Consider the following 24673-nt stretch of genomic DNA (forward strand, 5'->3'; position numbering starts at 1 on the left):
GAAATATATAATTACTATAGGCACTGCTTTTATATAATAAACATTATTCTGTAGGAAATATAAAATCTTCCGAAATATAATAGCTGTATTGCGAGCATAGCATAGGCGTTTCCGCTTTTAACTATCAAATATTATCCGCTTGAAAGGGTGATGCAACTGAGAAGTGGAAAAGTATTCACTATTCATCACAATAATTTCTAAAAACTACATATACATGAATATAAACACACATATATACAAGAAATTCGTTATATTACTTTGCAACAAGAAATTCAAACAGTTGTTTCCAATTTTTAGAAACTTACCCTTATACTTACAGTATGAAAAAAAGTCTTCAAAAATTTTGAAACATTTAAATTAACTGTCTCTCAATTTCAAAATTTTTGAAAGACAGAAAAAACTGCAACATTTTTGAAGTGCTTATTTAACAAACTTTCAGTGCTTTCATTTAAAATTGGAATGAACGTCAATGCTTACATGTTGCATTGATATGATCTTATCTTTTAAAAATTATTATTAATGAAGTGGCAGTAGATCAAAGATTTTATTTTTTTATTTGAGAAAATTTTAATAAAGTAGTTTCAGGATGTTAAGATATATTTGCTTTGTTAAACTAAAATCTAAACAAAAGACTATAACATTGTTGGCATAAGTAGATATTTTTAAGTAATCTTAATTTCAATCATCTACCAGTTTGATTATGAGATTTGGGTTTGCATGTTCAGAAAAGCAACAAGAAACAACTTTTCAATAGAATTACAAATGGGATTTTTATTTTATTTTTCAAAAAGGATAATTGTGATTTTATAAAATAACTCTCTGAAAAAGCATTGAAAAACTATTAAAAATTCAGAAAAACAGTTTTTCAGTCATTCATCCTATAGATGGAAGTCATTACGATAGCATTCAAACAGATTATGCAAGTATTATCTACTCAAATAATGTGCAATTTCTATTTACCTACAAATTAATAATGGATACTCATTTTTTTAAAAAAAATGTCATTCTTTATTACTAAAAATTTTGAACAAAAACTGAAGTTAATTTTAATTATTATAACAGAAAGTTTAACATGATATATTTCTTATAAAAACATATACATTCCTTTTGAAGTGACCAACTCAGAATGATGTTAATGTTATTTTACAATGATTATGAAATAAGGACTAAACTTCATGAAAATTCGTTAGCTAGAAAGTATGTTTTAAATACCATGGCTGGGCCTTTGTTAATAAAAACAGTAAACAATGACTAGAATTTCAACCATTACGTGTTGGTCCACATTTTCGTTACATAAGGGTTAGATCTGTGAAAATGTTTTTCATTGCTATAATTCTTTGACCACGAAGTTATCAAAATGTGACATGAGGGGTTCCTTAAACTTTTTTGCTAATAAGTATAATTTACAATATATAATCATTAAATGTTTTGAAAAACTCATGTAATGCAATAATAGCTCATTTATAATCTAATTCAATCATAAAATTTTACAATAAAATTTATATTCGATATATTTACAGGTATGCGGCCTTATATACATAGAATTTTGGGAAAAAATATTGCTTTACAATTCATATTTTAAAAAAGATTATCCAAGCATTATTAATGATTTTTTTAGTTACTATTTTTCTTAAATTTCAATAAGTTAGAGGATGTTTTTATTTAATAAAATCCAATTCTTTATTCTACTAAATTAAATAAATATCTAAATGAAGCAATATTTAAACAAAGCGTGCATGAACCAAAATTTAACTCTTGAATTAAATATCCATATAGCAATGCGAGTATATTTAAAAAGAATGAAAACGACGAATAATTTTTTAAAAATTGCTTTACTAACTAATTATTTAATTCTGATAATTAATTATTTAATAAATATATATGAAAACTGAGGTTAATATTACCTAAAATTATAAAATAAATCTTTATCTAGAATGAATAAAATAAATACATTTACTACATAAGTAATTGGTCTGGGCTTTTCGCGATTGCGATAGCGAAGGCGAATTTAAATAGTTGTCTGAATTTAAACAGTTGTCTATCTAAGCTAGACAGGTATAGATAACTATACATAATTCCTTTCGTGGACACATGAAATTACTCATTTAATACTTGAGTAATATGCACAATAACAGATGGACAGGCAGTTAATAGGACGTCTTGAAAATATCTGCTGCTGCTGCTACTTGACTGCAAACAGACACAAAGGGCTCTGCAGAATGCACAGACTATTTTCAACCGCATTTTTAATAGTTATATTCTCCATTTTCGCATATTTTTACATCGATATATCACTCATTTTACGATCAAAACTGCAGCAAGTCTAAGTTACAATAATACTCTTACTCTTTTGCTCAAACTGCATCAGTAAAAAACTATCTGACAAAAACAGTTTAATACTACCTAATCTAAAATTCTTGAATTCGAAAAATTCATGAATTTTTATCTTTACCAAAAGAAAATGTATAAAATATTCCAAATTGCAAATTTAAAATTAAAAATATATATATAACAATTCTTCTGAAGGGAAGAAGAAGATGACAATCAATGAAGAAATTGATCATTCAGTATCATTAATTAAATCGTCATATAAAGCCAAGCATTTGAATAATTTCAGGTTTTCAAAAACACATTTTATGAGAATTCAACATCGTTTGAATATAAATAAATGCGAAAGCTGCATGTGTCTCTTACCCATATAAGCAAAGGTTGAAGTGAAACTTCTATAGACAATGTTGTTATCTATATAGTCATTTGAAGTATACGAATAATTTGTGATTAATTTGCTGGGTAACACTCCTTTTCCAAAAAAGTCTTTAATAGTTTTTTCTTCAACGTAAACAAAATTCTTTATCGTAATATATTACAATATTTTTTTCCCTCAGTCACCCATTATCTCACCATTACCAAGGTACAGGCAACTACTGACTTACAACGCTGTTGCGTAGCATTAACGTAATCTGGCATTCACACACCATATTTGAGAATTAAATAAACTACATTAAAACGAACTAGTAAGCATAGTATGCATATCCATTCTCTTTCTTGCCTTTTGATCTCTTTAAATTTCATTTTGACTTTTATCACAGTTTTCTCTAATTCACAACCTTCGCTATGGAAGTTTCATTTCAACAAAAAGAAATGGCGCAGTTGAATATTATTTGGCAGGAATGTTAGGTATATGTAGCCAAAAGGACGTTTCTTTGGTTCAAGATATCTTGAAGAAAATTTGAATAATCCCTTATAACCATATAATCTCGAATACCTTTCACAGGCTGTGAACGTTTATTTCGCTTCATATGTTGAGGAAGCATCTCGTAGGTAATATCATCAGGTGGACCCGTTTGCAATGCTACAAGTGCCAACTGTATGTCACCGATCATTTGGACCATTTTGTCTCTAGCCTCTATAAGTTTCTCATAGTATTCGTTGTCTGTGTCCTCCTCTTCGACTTCTTGTATTATTTGAAATAAAGAAACGCCAAATTTCTGGAGGTAATGCAATATATCCTTCAACGGATCACTGCTCTAAAAAGAAGATATTGATAATTTCAGACGGTCAGAGTTATACAGTGGAATAGTAAAACAAAATGGACTTAATGGGAAAAGGATTGTATTCTTTTCACTTTCTTATCGTATTTAGTATTAAAAAGGTTAAATAATTGCATAAATGTTTTATTCTACAACTCCTACTCCAAGAGATAAGAAAACCTCTTTTGCCTTTAATTATAACTACGCACTGAAGCTAAATGATACAGAAATAATTGGCGAACTTGGTATAATAATTTGATAACATTTGGCATTTTGAAATATCAAAGAAATTTCAAAAACTAAGCATCAAATTGTGCTTTTATTTTTTTTTATTTATTCATTTATTTTGCTTTGAATTAATATTTAATTTAATAATTTGTTTGTATTATAATTATATAAATTTAAAAATTTATTTGTTTAAAAGTTTTCTTAGCTGGCGTAAAAGTTGTAATGGTGATCATTAAAATTTCAAACGCATGTAACGAAACTAAAATTTAATTGAAAGACAGAGCACAAAAAAAGATGAAAATGATTTCTCAGAAGCAACACAAAAAGAAACACCTAGCATCTGCTATTTTATGCTGAAACTGAAATCTTTGTTATTGATTTTCTAAGAATGATTTTTTTACTCGAGAAGAGGAATCACATGCAAATGTGCGTTGAAACTTCATAGAAGTAGAATGATAAAAAAGCAAAACCTGAAATTCATTGTATTTTAAAATTGTTGTTTACACCGGCTGAAATCAAATTACAGTTATTAGAATTTTTGATTGGTTGGTCTAGAATAGTCAAACGGAGCAATGAATGGGATATTAATGTCCCTTCCTCACGAACTCCGGACATTGTGGCTAGAGATCGTGCAACCACATGAAACAATAAAGCTCAGAATATTAAATGTGTGTTTTTGTATTAAATACCGTATGAAACGCCCTTAGTAACGGTTTATTAGCAAACCAACAATATTTTCACTGAATGTTATTACTTTGATATATCTGAAGCTATAATGAGGTGTTCGAACCGATCACACGCAAAACTCTTTTTTTTTTTTTTTTTTTTTTTACTTACAACACCCTGACGATAGTATTTTTGTGCGGAGGTACAATTACTAAAGAGGAAGATCGTAAGAGTGCTATATTATTCATTCTTGTTCTGGCAAGCATTTAGAGGAATAATACGGGATGTTAATAAGAAAATAGTTTAACCGTCTGTATGAATATCTGATAGTCAGATTGACCGCATTTACATCACAGATATTCTATATAACTTTGTTCTCTACATCTTCGGGAATGCGTGGTACAATCTACCAACAAGACAATGAAAAATCACGTGTAATTTTAAGCATATCTTCCAACCTTAGCAATTCTTTTCGCCAAGATAGACAGGCAACATCGGTTGCCAATTTTGCCTGATTCATTTTATTGTTTACCTTTTCTCGTGGACTGTTTCATAGAGATTAACACAACAACCTTAATCAGCTGCAGCGGATGAATCAGCGAAAATTTAAAACCTCATAGTCTACAGTTCTGGTATAGTTTCTATATACAATCTGTTCACCCTTATAACCAAACAAGTAAATTGTTCTCGCCTACTAGTATATCAACATACTCCGAACCTCCTAAGTGCCTAAATTTTTCATAATTTCTTTTGTGTATAAGATGTTTACAAACAAATATAACTATATTTTTCTTAACTTCCTTATTTTATATGATGCAGTTTTAGTGGCTGCCATTTAAAAAAAATGTGTTAAAATTAAAAAACGTCTAGAAAAATAGGAAAATTAATATCTATATCTGGTCGTTTGTTTTGCTACACAAAATAGCAGCATCTTCCTGTAGTCCATTTTTTTACATGATTCAAAACACTTTAATAAATACGTTCTAGAATTAATGGCAAAGTTAGATTTTTTTAAAAACATTTTCCTTTTTATCGTTTCTACTATATGACTTACCATTGTCAAAAAGTTGTCAAGAACATTTAAAAATTCCATTTTATGAATTTCGAGGGAAGATGGGTTTAATGCAGGATAATGAACTTCTGCCTGTAATAAAGTAAACGTATTAATGAAATGTACTATGTAGAGAAGCAAATGTTTTCAAGCATTACATAAATAATTATTGACAATAATATTCTTTAAAGAAAAATATTATTTTCATAACATAACTAATAGTATTTCCTGATATGTCAAAATTCTCATGGCTGCTTCATTGTCTTTTTATGACTCGAAGGCCAGTATTGGCTTAGTGCTCCAAATAACATTTCAACCAACTATTCAACTCCAAATTTTCAACAAGTAGCGATTCACATTTGTTTATTCAACGAGGTTCTTGATTTCGATTTTTTATTTTGTACTGGTGAACTTTTTATGAAACGGTAACTGAGCATTAGAACAGTTAAAGTTATAGAAATTAAACCATGAGGGATATGGGAAGAAATCAAAAACTCGGGTAATTCGGAAGTTAAAGTATTTTTAAGAATTTTAGTGGTTAGTAAAAAAATTATACATACAAATAACCTATATATATATATATATATATATATATATATATATAAATTTCCACTATTTATCTTCCACAAAAGTTTATCTATTCGTAAAACTTTGAAAATCATTATTTTGGTAGATTTTAGAAATTTCATTGCCAGCCTAATGGAATATCATTGAATTAAGGGATTCCATTTCTCCGAGATAAACTCTAATCAGTCTAAAATAATAAAATTCAAAGCTTCATAGCTCAGTCAACTTTAAATGCAGAAGAGTGGAATTTTTTTGTTTAAAATTATTATAACCAACGAATATTTTATTAAATAAGGTTACGAGTATAGGAAAAAAAAATTATTTCCTCGCCGATCTAACCACTGTAAATCTAATTTTAAATTTTGTTTAAAAATTTAGATTTCGTGCTTTTTTCAGTAGCAAATTGATTGAGCGAAATAAAATAAAACTTAATTCTTCCTATAATTGAAAAAACAATTGTCGAGCGGAAACTATATGCTAATCTCTAATGCTTTAAGCATTTGTTATGGGGCATAGATTAGAGTGGACATCGCACATATATATAAATTTTAAATCACGATAAATTATAAGAAAAAATAATTACTTACCATATGCGACTTTAAATCTTCTAATTGGTCATAGGCTACTTGTGCATCGCTAAAAAAATTACTGATAATTTCTTTGGGGTCCGTATCTTCAAATCCCGCGCCAGGGTTATCAATGGCATCACCGGTTCCATCCCTATCTAGTTTAAGCGGATTGATCCAAAAGTGCTCGTCCATTGCCTCATTCAAATTCTACTGGAAATCTGAAAAAAAAAAGTTTATCAGCTATGTAAATATGTATGTGCATTGCTTTGACTTTGGAGTCGATTAAAAATTCGATTCATTGTCGATGCTGTCGATTCCCGATGGAGTCGATTCCCTGTCTTGCTTTTTGAGTACTAGTGAATTCAATTACTACAAAATGCAAAGAGCTAGGTAAATAAAATTTGCTGCACAAATTTAGCATCTAAAATATAGATGCCTATCAAACTTTGAACCAACCTCGCCAAACGATTAAGAGTCTGTACTTTCGAATGTATACAAGCATGATAACTTGTAAACGCCATGATTTAAATCACTGAAATTTGGTATGTTATCTTGGGACTACAACTGTAGTTTCGGGTCTAATTTTTGTGTTGATCGACTTGCAAAAAGGGGTCAATAATACATATTCTAGCGAGAGATTCAGTAAAAATGCTAGATTCATGCCAAAGATCTATATATATTTCATTACTATCGTTCACCAATACCATGCAAGATATTTGCGGCCTTATCCAAGATTCACAGTTTTATGCGGTGGAAGGGGAGGAGAAAAAAAATTTTAATCTCCAATTGATCTATATAGGATAGTATGTGAGAAAGATTCAAAAAGGCCACTCCCTCTGGTTTAATAAAACGTTTCTATAAAATTCTTACATAAATGGTTCATTTAGTGATTTTTGTTCTTTTTTTTTTTCAATTCCTACTATTAGCTCGCACTCTCTCTCTCTATATATCTTGTTCAAATTTTCAATCGTGAATAAAATACTTTTTATTCATCCACTCAAGTTCAAATACATTTTTTAAAACTTGTTGTGGATGACACTTGATGTTAATACAGTTTTTTTCAAATATTAATTAATTCATTAAATTTGCCTAGTAATTTCTATTTGGTCGTAAAAGTCGCCATGTCGCCAAGTTCTATTTGGCACTTAATATTGTAATTCTGTCATATGTATATACATATTTATATTAATTGTAATTATTTAATAAAAAGTAACTAAAATAAAAAAAAATTATTTACCTAAGTAGGAATTGACTTAAAATTTTTTTATATATATATATTACTTGTTACAGCTGAAAATGAGGGCCTGTATAAAAACACAGATTTTGTGCTCGATATGTAATTTTCAATTTGTTTCTTCTTGTTCCCTTTATCAAACTGCTGGTTCATTTGTGAATTGTAAGTAATATAGGACTACAATAGATGCTAACAATTATAGCGAACATTCAGATACATTTAGAACTGATGCATATAACATAAAATAATATAGAAAATTTTAAAGTAAAAAATATTTATTTTTATCCGATAATACTTTTTTGTGTCATCCATTTTCCTAAGCTCAAAAAAACATTCCTCCGAAATAAAGCATTTCTTTGGTCATTACTTTTTTTCCATAATATTTTGAAAAGGGATATCTTATACTAATTACCCTGTACACAAACATTTGCATTCTATTAATTGCAATCCGTGTTAAAGAAAAATAAATTTACAAAAAGAACTTTTGGAAAGTTTTTACAATGCTAGTATATTATTGTTTGTATTTGGATCACAAACATTTCTCTGAATTATCTCATTTATCACAAACATTGCAGTAATATATATCCTGCAAATGACATTTGGCACGCTTCCTTTAAAATATGTCATGGTACCACTGCAAAAGAAATAAAATTTTCTTATTAATTATTTAATGGACTTATTCAGAGTTAAAAATTCTTGATAAATTACAGCTTTAACAACTTTTCTGAGTTGTAAACATCTTAATTCTACGTTTTGTACTGAAAACTATTTTTGAATGATGCAAAAGCATTTTCGTTTTCTAAATATAATTATGTAATAAATGTTTTCTTCTTTCTTCAAAAAACAGTTCATTTTCTTTATTCAGAAAAGAAAAATCCACCACCAATTCAGTAAAAGCGCATTGTTTCTAACTTCAATATTTGTGGAGCGAATACTGTTATCCACAATTTTAATTGTACGAAATAAATTAAATTTGTCACAGCTAAACAAAATTTGAAACATCAGAATTACGACTCGTTAAATTATGAGTCACAACTTCAGATAGTATTGAAAAGAAAAAGATCAAGGTCACGAAATCTCTCGCAGGACGTCAAACGTATCAAAAATTACGAGCAAAATCGTCAAGAAGCAAAAATGGTTAAGTCATAGCTTTCAAGGTCTAATTAGAATTTTTTAAATAATTATGTCTTATTGAATTTCCTTTTAACTATAATAAATTAATACTTCATTTGCTCATTTTTTTTCCAGATTTGGGGTTGGGATAAAATATTCCTGATCGAAATGAGAACGCAAAAGTATTTCTTTTCTCCCCAATAAAATATCATGAATGGTAAAGTGATGATCTATACGAACCCTGATCTATACGAGAACTAAAAGAAAATTGTTTTCTAAATATTTACAAACAAAATGCATTTTCAAAACTTTCAGTTTGGAATCAAAACGGTATGCGCTTCTGGGGTTGCTTTCTATCCATCCCTTCTTCTTCTTTTTTTTTTTTTTTTACTGCAAACATCTCAAATTGATTTTATTTAAGAGAAAAACGTTCTTTACTGTTAATTTCGATCTCTTGTTTTATGTTATGCAGCTATAAAATATTGTTAATTAATATAAAATCTTTTATAAAAATATCGCCAATTAGTCAAAAAGTTACCGCATATATTTCCCCTATTTTCTCTTAAATACTATTAAAAATGGATTTTGGAGAGGAAAAAGTTAAAATAAAAAATAGCAAAAGTAATTTTAAAAGCAAATAGCATGATTTTTTTTGGTGCATATGTCTTGAATTTATAAGAAGTTGATGACTTTTTACTTCAAACAATTTTATAAACATATCGCTATTTATTTAATCTAATAAAAATAAAATATCAAAGCGATAAATTTACAGTGAAAATTACAAAATGCAATGAAACGTCTTCTTTTATATTTTATAATAGATCTTTTTTTCAATGAAATTTTCTTTAATTTTTCTCTAACTTAAAAATGCAAGGTTGAAAAATTGGACTGGCAGCAAATCGTGATAACATCGAATAAAAGAAGAAAAATAAAGTTCTATATCTCTTTTTCTAATTCTACATTTCACAACATTTTAACAAAGAAAAGGCGAAGTAATGAATTATAAATTAATGTCAATCAACGCACCTGAAATATCTTATCATAGGAGAGAGCGAAAAATGTCTTCTAGATGTCAATGCGCTTTAGTAAATCAAATAGATTTATCGGACAATGAAGACGTGAAAAATGTTTAGCTAATTAACCGGAAATGCCTTGACATGGATCGTTTAATACTCTTTCGAATGACAGGAAATCTGAAAGGCGTTATGATTCTTTTCACTCCTACTCATTATGTACGTCATTGGTTGTTTACGATTCAATTAAGATACAGGCACTTTGCTAAGCAACAGTTGGGTGATATACTCCTATGGCTCGGAATTTTTATTTTTCCATAGATAGAACTCATTTCATTTTTTTAAACTTTATTTACGATATCACTTGGCCCTTATGTTGTCAGGTAAATTTTTGAAAACTTTTTTGCAGAATTGAATTTTATTGGATAAGATTCTTTAAAAAAGAATATCAAAGCAATTAACATATCTGTATTGAATCCAGAAAATATTTGTATCGAGATATCCAAAGTATTTTTTAAATAAAATTTTATTATCAAACAATATAATTATGACTAAACACACACTCAGTTTTCTGTGATCAATGAAATGCAAGCAGATCATTTTCTTAATTTTCTAGTTATTTTAAAATTCTGTATCATTTATGAAAAATAAATCGTAAATTTATTTTACTGAACTCAAATAGAATTGTATTTCAAAAATTAAGAGTACCAAAAGTTACTAGAAAAATTTTTCCGATTCCTTAAAGTAATGCTTTCGCATACCAAACTTATGAAAAGTCTATACAGAGAAAAAAAAACATTTAATAAATTTAATTTAACCTTGTATTGTTTCCCGTGGAATATTTGATATTTTTTGTTTAAAAATCTATTTTCTTAAAGATATTCTATTTCCTTAATTATTTATATTTTCTTATTTTTATTTATTACTATTATTACTTACTTTTATTTATTACTATTATTTATTTTTTCTTTTATAAAGAAAAACATATGGAAAAACCGTTTTTCTTTTATATGAAAAAATTGCTGCTTTTAAGGAGGAAACAGAATAATTTATACAAGAAGAAGAGCGATAGAATATATTATTTCTTATATTATTCTATTTTCTTAAATTATATCCAATGATTTTTTAACTAATGTATAAAGAGTATCATAACATTGTATTTTCTTCAAACGTGCGTTGTTTAGACTGATTTTCTTTTATTGTTGTATTTATAACAAATATTACAAAAAATTATATAAAAATAAAACGTGTGTCATTTTTAGTTCTAAATATTTATGCTTAAAGTCTAATTGAAGAAAAAATAAATTTTTGGTTTAGAAAGATCAGATATGAAAATTCTGACGCATATAAGACTCCAGAGGTGATGAAAAATCAAGAATTTATCTAGAAAAACATGTACCATTTTCAAACACAGTTATTCATTTTCCAAATCTTTTACACAAAACCTTCACATTCTATACAAATTCCACTTTCATCTGTTTTCCTGCATATTTTTAAATTCTATCGCTTATCAAAAAAGAAAGTTTTACTAAACATAAGCTGTTCACTTGAAAACTAAGTTTCATTGAATCTGTGAGTGAATACCCTTAAAGAAGTTTTTCAAATCAATTCATCCGCTGGTGTGATAAAGCAATTGTGAAACGGGATCCCCGCCTCAGCTCAAAATGACGAGGGCGCTCTCGAAATAGACATCGTGTAATTCAAAACTGGACATGGATGCAATCACAGATGATATCAATTTGATTTTTAAAAAATGCCAAAGATTTTAATAATTTATTAATAAAAGTTTGAATAAAAAAAATTAAAATAATTTTTTTAAATTCTCAAATAAATTTAAATAAACTTAAAAAAACTCTAAAATAAATTCTTAAAAATTCCATTTTTAAAATTTGGTTTTTGATAAGTGAAAAAATTATGTAAAGTAAAAAAAAGATGTTGACGAGCAATTTTTCCACATTTAGATAAAAATTGACGTTCATTTGAAATTAAAAAAATGGTTTCAAAGATTAATTATTTCACAAAAAACTTTAATAAGGCTTGTAACGTTTCATGGGCAATATAAATTATTGCTTTTGAAGGGTAATTAAAATTCTAATTAAGTATATGAGTTGAAATTTTGAATACGGGACTTTATTTGGAGAATGTAAAATCACTAGACAAGATTTAGAAGTAAGCAGTTTTGTAAAATAATTTTATAATTTTTTTTTTCAAATTTTTTCTAGAATTACTAATTGAATATCAATATTATTTTATATTTGTATGGCTATTTAAAATTTGTAACTGATTAATTTTTTTCTGTTAATAAAAAAATAAAATATTTATAGATACTATAATGGATGCCTAAAATATTTATAGATACAAAACTATTGCAAACCCGTGAGACTTACAGGAACTCAGTACCATTGTCATGAAGCTCATAAAATTATACAATGGATATGAAAGTCCAACGTGAGCGAATTTTGCTTTTTGAATCTGGTAAATAAATTCAAGGTCCACTAAGGAAACACAAGACAAATCACAACAAACGAAAAATCCGTGGTGATTTATCTCGCGTTTTCGCTTCTTTGGGCAAATACTTAATGAAACACATAGAAAAACGTTCAGACTTTAGATAGAAACAAAATGTGGTTTAATTTGTGAAACAAAAGTAAACTAGTAGCTCAATTTATTATTAACTTCTAGAGCAGCCAATCATGTTCAAGTTAATGCAAAATAAAAATACAAAAAAAAATCTAGTATAGCAATTAATTAGAGCTCATGTAGATAAACTTTTAGATCTACTAAAAATATTCTTAAATATATATATATATATATAATACAATAAAAAAATAATTTAAATAGTTTTGGAAAATAAAGTACCGAAAGTCCGGAAAGTAAATTCCATATCGGATTTTACTTTCCTCTTAAAATAAAGGTCATTCAGAATTCTCATTTCCTTTATATTGCTTAAATATTTTAAGGTAAATTTATCATCGTAATTATAATCCAAATGCAAAAAAAAAAAAAAAAAAAAAATTTCACAACATATGAACATGATTTCGAGACATTTTCAAAGAAGTCATATGCAAAGAATAGAAATCAAAGCATAAAGTGACAACTTATTAATGAAAAGGGAGTTAAATTATAAATCCATTTCGGATTAAATAAAACATCTATATCTCAACAAAATCTAGCGATTAAATTTTAATACATCTCTTTGTTTTCCCCCTGAATTAAGATTTCCTTGCTTAAATTATGCAAATCAGAATAAAATGTACAAACAATTCTTCTATAAAACACTTTAAATAATGCCATTCTGATATGTAAAATAAATAAATCCTAATTAGAGTAAACATTTTTCTTTTATATAGAAAAACTGTTTTTCTTTTATATGAAAAAAACTACTGCTTTTAAGAAGGAAACAGAATAATGTATACAAGAAGAAGAGTAATATAATAGTGTAATAGATTTTAAGAACAGCTTTGAAGCTTTCTGATTAATTGCAGGAATCGCAATTAATCACAAACAAAACAAATCGCTATCGCAGAAACAAAAACAAATTACGAGTTTTTTTTTTTAAATGAAAAATCACTTTTTGAAATACAAGCAGATATAAAAGGCAATATTTAAAGTTGAAATGAGTTAGAATCAATGAAAATACAATATTTTCCGTTGCATTGAGTTAGAATCAATGAAAATCTTCAAATTTTTAAGCTACACTAAATATAACATATCGTCGCCTAACAAGCAACAACATTTATCTCCATATCCCACATTTTGCAAGAGAAATAAATAAATAATTTTTTCTCAATCCATAAAGAATATCACATAATCATAAGAAAGATCATAAAGAAATCATAAAGATCATAAAGAAATCCATAAAGAATATCAAAGAATTTCACATTTATTATAGACATGAAACTTTACATTATATACTGATGAGGAAAAAATCCAATATTTTCATTATTTGTTCTGAAAAATTCAGTTTTTCTTTCGCTTAGAAAAGCAGAAAATTGAGGTATGAGGTGTTCCTTGTTAAGCGACAATATTTGTATATTTTCACGATTGTTCAAATAAATCTCTCAGGAAATTCGCTCATTATTTTTCCACTTGAAATAAGTCATAGAAAAATAACTTTACAGTAATTAAAAGATAATAATACAATTAAAATAATATTATAGTTCTATGCGATTTTAAATTAATATCACGTTTAACTTCCTTCTTACTTCATCAAAAATTAACTTTTAAATAATACGAATTTTCATACTTTTATCTTGACGACTAACAACTTATTGTATCTCGGATTTGCAACTATAAAATTTATTCTGCGTATTCTTTCTAAGCAATCCTCATTTGATTTAAAATCATCAATAAAGATTGTTTCAAAAATTCCAAAAAATTAAGTTTAAAGCTACATTTAAAACATATTACTGAGTTAAAAAAAGTTTCAGGCTATCTAATTCAAATGTATGATGATTTTTAGTATACTATAGCTTTGGCTATTAATGATCTCTGAGATTTCAAAAAATCAAATTATAATTTTTCTATTTGAAGTGAGTCATTTCAGAAATTTTTTTTACAAAGTATTGATTATTTACCCTTCTTTGCATGATGATGGAAATTTTCAATATAACATTTAATTGTTGACAAAAAATTGTACTCAAAACATGTGTACTGTAAATCAGTTGCTGCTGGCAACTTTTTTCACGACTATTGCGTAATAAGGAATGTAGCAGTCAAAAAAAAATCAAATGTCACAATCATTATAGCAGGTTTGAACTTGTCATCCCGCTGTTTGTTGTGGTTGGAAGAAACGTGCGATTTCTTAAATATTTTTTATAACTAATCTGAGTTTTTTTTTTTTTTTTTTTTTTTTTTTTTTTTGCTAATAAAAGTGATAATGAGTGGAGAAATTTAGAAAAGAGAGACATTGACGATTTTGTACTGAATTTAACATGTAAATTTGCATGATGATGGTTATTTCCATCATACTGTTTTTTAATTATTTTATATTAGATATTTATACTAGGATTTTTTAAACATTTTTCCTTTAATCTACAGCATGAGTTATATTGCCCTGATTTATTTCATAAAAAAAAAAAACATGCAAAGAAGTGTTTACCTTTTGTGAAGTATTTAAATGGATGGATATTTTCGTTCCATTTATGAATTCCATTTTCATATACGTAAACTATTATTCAAAAATCCCTCGATTTCTTTAATTACTGAAAAGCTAAAAAATAATAGCCGCCTTTTTCATTTCGATGTATGATAAGAGAAATCAAGAACATGACTGAACACAAAGGAAATGTTGCCTTTTATCTCTCTCTCTCTGTGTATGTATATATATATATATATATATATATATATATATATATATATATATATATATATATATATATATAATATCTTTCAATGTGGTATTAAGAGTTAAGGCATGGTAGGGTTTGGTTGAATCATGAATTAGTGGAAGAAAGGGGGAGGTTCTATTTTTTGACTGTGATTTGGATCATAAATGCTGAAAAGTTGGCATACTCAATTGCGCTTTACCAAATGGTATATCGAAATGTTTGCTTTGGCTGCACTAGGTTTTGAAGATTTTTCTTGGTTTTCTTTCGATCAAAACACAAATAAAGACAGGTTCCTTCAGTAATCCTCCTGCTGAAAGACTTACAGTATAAAGCGGCCTATCCCTGTTCTCATATATTGTTAATTGGCTAATTCCTTCCCTCATAAAGTATAGTTAAGTCATATCTCTATCTCAAGTTATACATACTTCAAAGTCAATTTGAATGGAGGATGTCACATTCCCCCATTCTTAAGGATTCTTGATATATGGATTTAATTAGACAAGCTAAACTAAGTGAGATTTGAACCACCACTTTCATTTAATATATTACTAAAGTAGATTATTCACTGTAGAGAAAGCAAGAATCATTTGTTAATGATCCGTTAATACATAATAACTAAACATGATGCATTAATGTTAAATAATGAATAGAATAGTGAGTCAGTTATTCGACTTCAGATGCTTCAATCGTTCGAAAAATCATGAAACCTAGAAAAATAATTTGGCATACACGTTGATAATTAAAAGAAATGTGAATGATTACGATTTAAAATTGAGTGCAGTATATGCTAAAATGAAAGTAATGCAATATAAGTACTAAACGCAAATGTCTCCTTTTAAGAATCATCGCTTCAGTAAAGTAATTTTGGGTGGCGCCACATATCATCATGTCTTTCACGAGTCACAAGGCACTGTGAGCTATTGATGGAGCAATAATAAGGTCAAGAAAACCAGATGCCCAATCGTTCAGGCAGAACTCTTCTGCCCTGTTATCTCATTGCAGGAAATTCATTGTTATAAAAAAACCGCATCATTTCATTCCCCCACCTTCCCTATCATAATGTCCACTGAGAGTTAGTGTGATGTGACGGCTCAAATGTTGTCCCTAACGTTATCACGTGTAGAGGTAACAGAAGAATCACGGAAACGTATTGAAACCACAAGAAAAGACTGTCAACTAACATTCATTCAGATATGTACCTGTCAATAACAAGTCGTGAGCAGTCAGTTGAAACCGCTGAAACATGTACATAAAACGCTTGATTTAGATCGTGCCCTTCTGACATGCGATTTTTTTTTAGTTCAATTATTTACATTTCGCAATATATTTAGCTGCTCAGCAGAATCTCTGAATTCCCTATTCTGTTATGATCTGTTTGAGCAGCACTGCATATTTTTATTCTCATTTACAGATCTAAAATGTTTAAACTGATGTATATTCTAATAGATCAAAAATATTTCTTCATTAATATTCAGTTATCTGGAGAAAAACTATATTCAGTGTCCGATAAATCAGAAGCAATACTCTTCCTTTAACTTTCTCGTATACTTAATACCACGTTTTGTATTTCATTTAGTCAAGCAGCGAACTAAATCAAATACTCAGTTTGACTTCTTCCCATTGACCATTTGAGTCCAAAACTTGATGTAGACCTACAGTTTTAGTTTCAAGGCCTACACATGAAATATCAATAAATAACTCATTGTGATTTTAAATTACCGTGTTCACATATACACGCACACACAGTCTATCATTAGAAGATTTTATCCAAAATTTCACACATATCTACTATTTTGTTGCATAATCCACATACTGAAATTAATCACGTTACATTTCCGGGTTTTCCCGTTCACGTACATTGATTGAGAATCAATCAATCTTTTGACGGATTTCGTATCACCACAGATTTAAAATGTCAGTGTAGAGACCACATACCAAGTTTCATACGTTTAGCGTCTATTTTTTAAACTATCGTGTTCACAGACATAATTCTGAAGAGTGTTTTCCTCCAAGATAAGGGAATCTATGACATACATATTCATCAAAATCTCGATGCCGAATTTCGTGATAATTTCAATGCTTTTGCCATGCTTCAGATACGAGAAAGAGATAACAACTCCTTTCCCATTTAACTTATTTTTACTTTTAAGGATGTCAAAAAGCTTTTAGATTTTTTTGTGTTTAACCCTTTCCATTTGGAAAAGTATGCATGATATTCACCGAAAGAGCTTGTTTATTGTTTCGAATAATAAATATATTCAACTGTTTTAAATAGAATTTCCTCGAAAAATTAATCCACATCGTCTTATCACTCTGCAGGTATTTTCAACAATCAAAATTAAAAAATAAATAAGTAAAACGTCCAAATGATGTACTATCTTTAATGGTGCTTGAGAGGAGACATCCGAGTGAAAAGGATTGAAAGAAAACGTGAGAATAAAGGCAAAGATTGAATATAAGAAATAAATTCGTAGCATATTTCAAAAATTATAGACATATATGAGTTAATACATATCTAATAGATTGGCGTAAATATTCATTAGGATGGTTTAAAATCTGAATTTAATTGTGTTTTGTCTAAACTTAATTAGTCAGATCAGAAGAAAATTTTATTTTTACAAAACGAAGGATTAAAGTAAGAAATTAATCAAATGTTTTTTATTTCAAAGAAAAAATTACTAAATACTTGATATTTCTTCGATATAATTTTAACAGCAATTTCTTTTCAATATTATTTTCAGTTTTAAAAACTCTCCTTCAAAAATCAATTCAAAATTTTTGCATATTTTAAATAAAATTATTACTCTCTTATTATTATTACTTATTATTACTCTCCATTGTATTTATTTACTATTGTCTCTGACTATACAATTCGAGAGGCTGATTTTTCAACAGTCGCTTTAACATATTCTGATCTTCAAAGAATTTTTTTTCGAAATGTCTATTTAAATTTCATGTTTGAAAAAAACGAACAACAAAAAATACTTAATTTTAGATAATTTTGCATTATATTTCAACAATAAGCTCTTTCAAATAATATCTTTAATTTCAGAAAATCTCTTTCATCAAATATTTGAAAGTTTCCTTCTGAATTTTACAGAATTTATTTTAATAATTCCAAGAGATTCTAATTTTTCATAATTTTTTATGTTTCCTTTTTTTATTTAAAAAATAATAAATCCCTTTTAAAGAATTTTCAATTTAAATTTTACGATTAAATAAAATTAATAACGGAAAAGCAGAACATTCTTACCAAAATTATCATTTTTATTGCATTGTTAAAAAAATTCGACAACAGATGACGTTACCATCGAAATGTGTATATCGGAATCTTAGAAAATCACAAGATAATATTCATCGAAATAAACAAATACTCACAGCTAATCTCCGACTTCATTAATTAATTTTGAAGCATTCTACCAATGAAAATTTTCTTTTAAATAATCAATAAAATTTTCAAGAAGTATCTACTTACCATAAACTACTTCGGTTCCGTTTCGAGTAAAGTAAAATTCAATATTTCGATGTATAACTTAAGCATTTTATTTTTCTTTAATAAAAAAACCGGATGTAAAAGCTTCCAAGCGTGAACTCTATGCGCATCACTGGGATTTACCTCCAAAATGTACAATGCAAAGTTTTCTTTGTCTTTTAAATTTATACTCTTAACAGAACTTACTCATTGAAAACATAAAACACAATGACCATCAATGTCATACTGTGTCCGCGTTGCTAGGATGCCGCAATCCTATCAGTAATAAAATTTCTTTGATATTTTTCCTTTAGTAATCTTCTAGATTATTAACCGGAAGAAAAATCATTTTGTTAGAGAAGATGAGACTTAAAGGAATTTTATATCCGTACATATTTTTTCACGAGGAAAACCTTTTAAGAAAATTAATTTTCCTGGTTGCGTTTCATTTCCAGGATTAGATTGTATTTTGCGTCTCAATGACTTTTGTTAAATATAAGTAAGAAACTATTTATGGGCTTTGAAAGTTAATAAATGTATACTATTAAGCGAATATACTCACCAAAAAATACATAAAACATTACATGTACATAAAAGTCATGCATATCTCTTCGGCCGTATTTTCTGCTAAGTCACTGCAGTACATATTTACAATCAGTAATAAATTTACCTCATTATTTTTTGAGTTGTAATTTGTTTTTCATTCTGAATATATTAAAAGGAATAAAAAAATTTCTACTAATAAATATGTAACATATAAATTTTTTTAAAGAGATATTCAAGATTTTTTAACGAAAGATTGCTTGGGGGGGGATTAATTTCATTATCAGTATGTATATTATTAATATAACGACTTTTTGGATTATTTTTCCCAATATTTATTGAAACATTGAAATATAAGATTATATATCAATCAAGCTTTGTTCGGAGAAGAAGTAATTTACCTTTTAATCAGTCATATGTTTTCTAATTTCTATCATATTAGTCATTTTTTTTATAATTTCAGGAATTAAGTTTACTTAAAGATTTGATTTGAAATTAATGATACACATAATTAATGATATCTTATTGTATCTTCAATATAATATCCATATTGTAGATACAATAAGATATTAAAAATTCGGATTATTACTAAACGAAAAAACCATGAATTTTATGATTATCTTTCAACTAAATTACACTCTTCTTTCGCCCCCCCCCTCTTTTTTTAAACTGTTATCAATCATGCTAAAGCACGAGCACAATGTATTAAGTACAAATCTGTCTATCATGTGCCGTCTTTGTTCCGTTTAACCTTTTGTTCTTATCATTTTATGCTTTGGAATCAGTAATTTCGAAGTTTTTCCTGCCAGATAATATTTTGGCTAAAAAATTAGCCATGATTTCAGTTCTATATTTATAAATAAGTCAATAGTTTGTATTTCATAACATATTTTTTCGTTACTTTGCTTTCATGTTTTGTATTTCATCATTATTTGAATAATTTTTCTCCGACCGAATTAATTATAGAATTCTAGATTCAGAAGTTCAAGTTAATCACTAAATTATAATCGCTTGGTAGCTGTTAAATAAATTATAATATCATAAGGGTGGAAAATAATGCAGGCTTGAATTTTGAAATTCTGCTATGGAATCTACTCTTTTCATAAAAAAATGATTATCTTATTAAACAAATTATCTAAAGAAGATACTAAAAAATAAGAGATACATTTTTGTGATTTAATCATTACAGTTGTAATCTGTAATATTTACGTCAGACAATTTATATTTCTAAAACATCGAAAAATATGCTTATCTCGATGTAATTACTATTAATTGCAGAAAAGAACAGGAAACATTAATATTTTAAGCGTATTTTTTTATTTCAAGTTTTAGAAAATGAGCACAAAGTAGTCAATTATCATAAAGTATTAATCAAATGACAAACGTAGCAACACATGTCATCTAGCATCTTATTGTTAGTCCCTTAATGTTTTACTATAACATCAAGTCCTACCTTCAACAAAATTATAATTATTTCGGTGTGACGAGTTTTAAAATATAAGCTGAATCTGCTTATCTCAGATGTGATGAGGTTATAATTAAAGTCGAATCTTTTTATCTCACATGGGATGAGATTTACAGAAAGAATAAAGATAACAGCTGGATTTCTTGAACCTTTTATTTCATATTTTACTAGGTAATTTTAAATGAGTCAATTAATGTGACGCCACTATCACGTGACAAACAAAACTATAAACCTTTCAACTGCACGTTGTCTTACGTATGTAGCGACATCACCACTTACCTTCCGCTTCAGAAACTGCAATGGGCTGCAAAATTAAAATGGATGAAGTTCGTAGATTTACTTTAAAATATTTTGTAATACTTGATTTTCTGGTATGATGGCAGTAGGTTCCTAATGATACAAAATGAATCAAAGTAGAAAAGAAAAAACTAACCTCTAAACATAATCGAATTTTCACCTTTTACCTTTTTTTTAAATTTAGATGCAACGATGACTTTTGACCCATACACAACGAAGAATGAACATAGATATTAGTTACTCTTTTTCATAGATAATAACTTACTTTTGGAACCTAATCTTTTCTCTATCTCGTTAGTTACATTTTGAACGCGCATTGATAACTAACTGATCTTTGCCAAAATTAACAGTATAGGTATCAAATCTAATCTTAACTGTGTGATTTCCATAGCAAAAAACAAGAGATTTCCGAAGAGATATGGAACAAAAGAGACAAATAAAACCCCCACTTTCCCTCTCAAACAGCAAGAAATATCAGTAAAACTCATCTTCATTTGGACATTACAGAAGAAACTGAATTACCTCTATTATAATTTAGGGAGTATTGCTATGGACAACTGCCATGAACATTCAATTTATATGTCCTTTAAATTCCGTGGCATGCATATTAATATAAATTTAGTGATATTTATTATTAATAATAAAATTTTCTTTAAATAATTTAACAATTTTGATATTTACAATTATCTGACTAATAATATTTATAGTTCGATTGTTGTATAGAAGTAATAACGCATATCATTAATAAAAGTTATTATTCCAATATGGTGCCTAGTCGTATGATTGAAAGAAGAAATCAAAAGCCATCCAAATTGAAAGCCAAAGTTAGTGAAGTTTGAATTTTGTAAATGTTTGATAGTCAGGCTTGAAAACATTAAAAAAAATGCTAATTTTATCAATCTATAAATTAGTATATTTAAAAAAAATCATGATTATTAATTTAAAATAATTGTTATATCAAAAATTAAGTAGTTACAATAATAATGAATAATATTTGCTCTTCTGCATACAGGGTGGTACATACCGTAATTTCCGCTGCTGTTGGAAAGTTTTTAAAAAAGCTACCATTAAACTTATGCAGGACTTACTGGACAACATATTTAACCAACACTGAAATTTTTATTTTTTAGAAAAAAAATTTTATGTTTTAGTCTATTATCTCCAGAACTATTGGGATATATTTTTAATTAATTATAAACATAGTTGGATACAGTACAAAAATAATCACAAACTAATAATGGTATTATCCCAAGACACATCAAGGCAAGAAAATCTAAAATCGCGGCTAAACTCCTAAATCTATCCGGAGGAAACCCTTACCTTCTAAGGTCGACCAGATGTGATTCCATGTGGAGAAGTGTTACCGTCCAAAAAAAGCTAAAATAAGGTCAATAACATCTCTGCAAAGGAGATCATAGGAATATTCTCATAGATATCATTCCTATAGATAGATAGTTTCCTATAGATAGATAGATTCCTATAGATAGATAGATTCCTATAGATAGATAGATTCCTATAGATAGATCTCATTCCTATAGATAGATAGATTCCTATAGATAGATCTCATTCCTATAGATAGATAGATTCCTATAGATAGATAGATTCCTATAGATAGATCTCATTCCTATAGATAGATAGATTCCTATAGATAGATCTCATTCCTATAGATAGATCTCATTCCTATAGATAGATCTCATTCCTATAGATAGATCTCATTCCTATAGATAGATCTCATTCCTATAGATAGATTCCTATAGATAGATCTCATTCCATAGATATAATTCCTATAGATAGATCTCATTCCATAGATATAATTCCTATATATATTTCAATAGATCTCATTCCATAGATATAATTCCTATATATATTTCAATAGATCTCATTCTTATATATACATCAAAGAAGTCAGATGGAAGGCATACGAGAGAAAAATTTTGACTGATAATTTCACTTGAGTTCAAGATCAACAGTTTAAGATCAATTGAAAAATATAAAAGTTTCAGATTTTTCACACATATTTTTCTTGCCATTACAGTGCGAGATAAATGTTTCGGAATTAAAAAAAGGAAAAAAAAAAAAGAACCGAACACAAAATAAAAAAATTAAAATTAAAATAAACATATTGGACAAGAGATAAATACATTTTACATAAAGAAAATTTTTTCCTAAAGTCTTTTATTAGCATATTAAACGTGTAATCAGAGCAGAAATGGGTCATACAAAATTAGCTGTTTCCTTTATTAACTTTCCGTTGTATTCTTTTTTTTTTTCAAACAAAAGCAGTGTAAGTTTATATAAACAAATGTAACGTATTGCAGAAAAATGATAAAAATTCCTAATTTTGAAATCAATTTTCAATAAAAATAAATTTTTTATAAGCATCAAATGCTAAATAAATATTTTTGTACAAGTTTTCCTTCGTTTTTCAAATAAAAAAATCTAGTATAAAATAATTTTTAAAATCAATTATTAAAGCATTCAAATGTAATTTAAAAATTCAAAAAATATTGGTAACGCAAGTATGAACCATTGTATAGTTCTGTATAGTATAGTGTGTTATGTAAATATAAGTATTGCATAGTATAATTAATTAATTATAAAACACATTATTTATAATATAATAATAAAATAATATACAAAATTACAAAAATTTAAATATTTATAGACTAAGACGTGTTATTTGAAATATTTAAATCTAGTTCATATTCCTTACCTTTGTGAATGGTTTCGAATATCTTCGGCATAATACATCATCAACCGCCGTTCACTGTACAACTAAAAGAATATGCATTCTCTTTTTATCAAAATATAAGAATAGTTTTTTACGTTTCTTTATTGTTCTCAGAAAAACACTATCGACTTGTTTTTTCATGCTTTTCGGTTATTTCGGAATCTCAGTTTAAGTTTTATATTATCATTCTCAGTAAAATGCTGTCTGTGGGCACTTAATTCTATCCACTTGGTTATGATATTGCGGAATTTCCTGCTGATACACACTGGTGATTTTTTTTTAAAATATATGTTTTTTCCCTTCCAATTACATTAAAAATTGCATTGTCTTTCTTTTTTTATTGCACCCTCCAATATTGCAAAGCTATTTATCTGTATCATTCTGATTATAACTGAATATTCATTGAATCAGTTTACGCTCAGTTAACATATATCAAATGCGGCGCGTCTGTTTTATTTTGGAATCCATTGCTCATTTCGCTGGAGAAAAATAGAATTATGCCATTATTGCAACTTAATACAACAAGGATTAAATATGACATGAGCGGTGCAGTTACGTTTGACATTCGTGATTCTCGTTTGGTTTGGTTTGGTTATATTGACGTCCCGTTTGAAGCAACACTAGGGCTATTTTGGGACGGACCTCGTAATTTTGAACCGCGGTCAGATGACGACGTGATTCTCGTCAAGGGACTCCTTGAAGTAATTACATGTACTTTTCATACTCCATTGCTCATCTTTTTGAAATTGCAATTGCTTTTTCTAATCTGGCTTAATTTGCTTTAAATATTATTAAATAATTCTATTTGCACCTGTTTAAAGTAATATTTGCTTTAATATGTAATATAAAAGTAAATAGAAAGAT

At 27.6% G+C, this 24673-nt stretch overlaps 1 protein-coding gene across 5 annotated transcripts in view; it reads right to left on the bottom strand.

The window, feature by feature from the left end:
* Positions 1-24673, bottom strand: part of LOC129958907 (uncharacterized) — a 39102-nt gene that overhangs the window by 2654 nt on the left and 11775 nt on the right. Inside the window, exons 2-5 of one of the 5 annotated variants that reach the window (XM_056071636.1) lie at positions 23792-23853; positions 6630-6829; positions 5479-5568; positions 1737-3527 (exon numbers count right to left, since the gene is read on the bottom strand). In XM_056071636.1, the coding sequence (XP_055927611.1) occupies positions 3174-3527; positions 5479-5568; positions 6630-6803 (618 nt within the window). In that variant the 5' untranslated portion in view covers positions 6804-6829; positions 23792-23853 and the 3' untranslated portion in view covers positions 1737-3173. Of the gene's footprint in view, positions 1-1736; positions 3528-5478; positions 5569-6629; positions 6830-9984; positions 10102-18776; positions 18825-23791; positions 23854-24673 lie in introns of those variants that run through there. The other 4 variants (XM_056071639.1, XM_056071637.1, XM_056071640.1 and 1 more) reach the window with 4 other exon arrangements.

The sequence above is a fragment of the Argiope bruennichi genome, chromosome X1 (assembly GCF_947563725.1).
Source record: "Argiope bruennichi chromosome X1, qqArgBrue1.1, whole genome shotgun sequence".
Taxonomy (NCBI): Eukaryota; Metazoa; Arthropoda; class Arachnida; order Araneae; family Araneidae; genus Argiope; species Argiope bruennichi.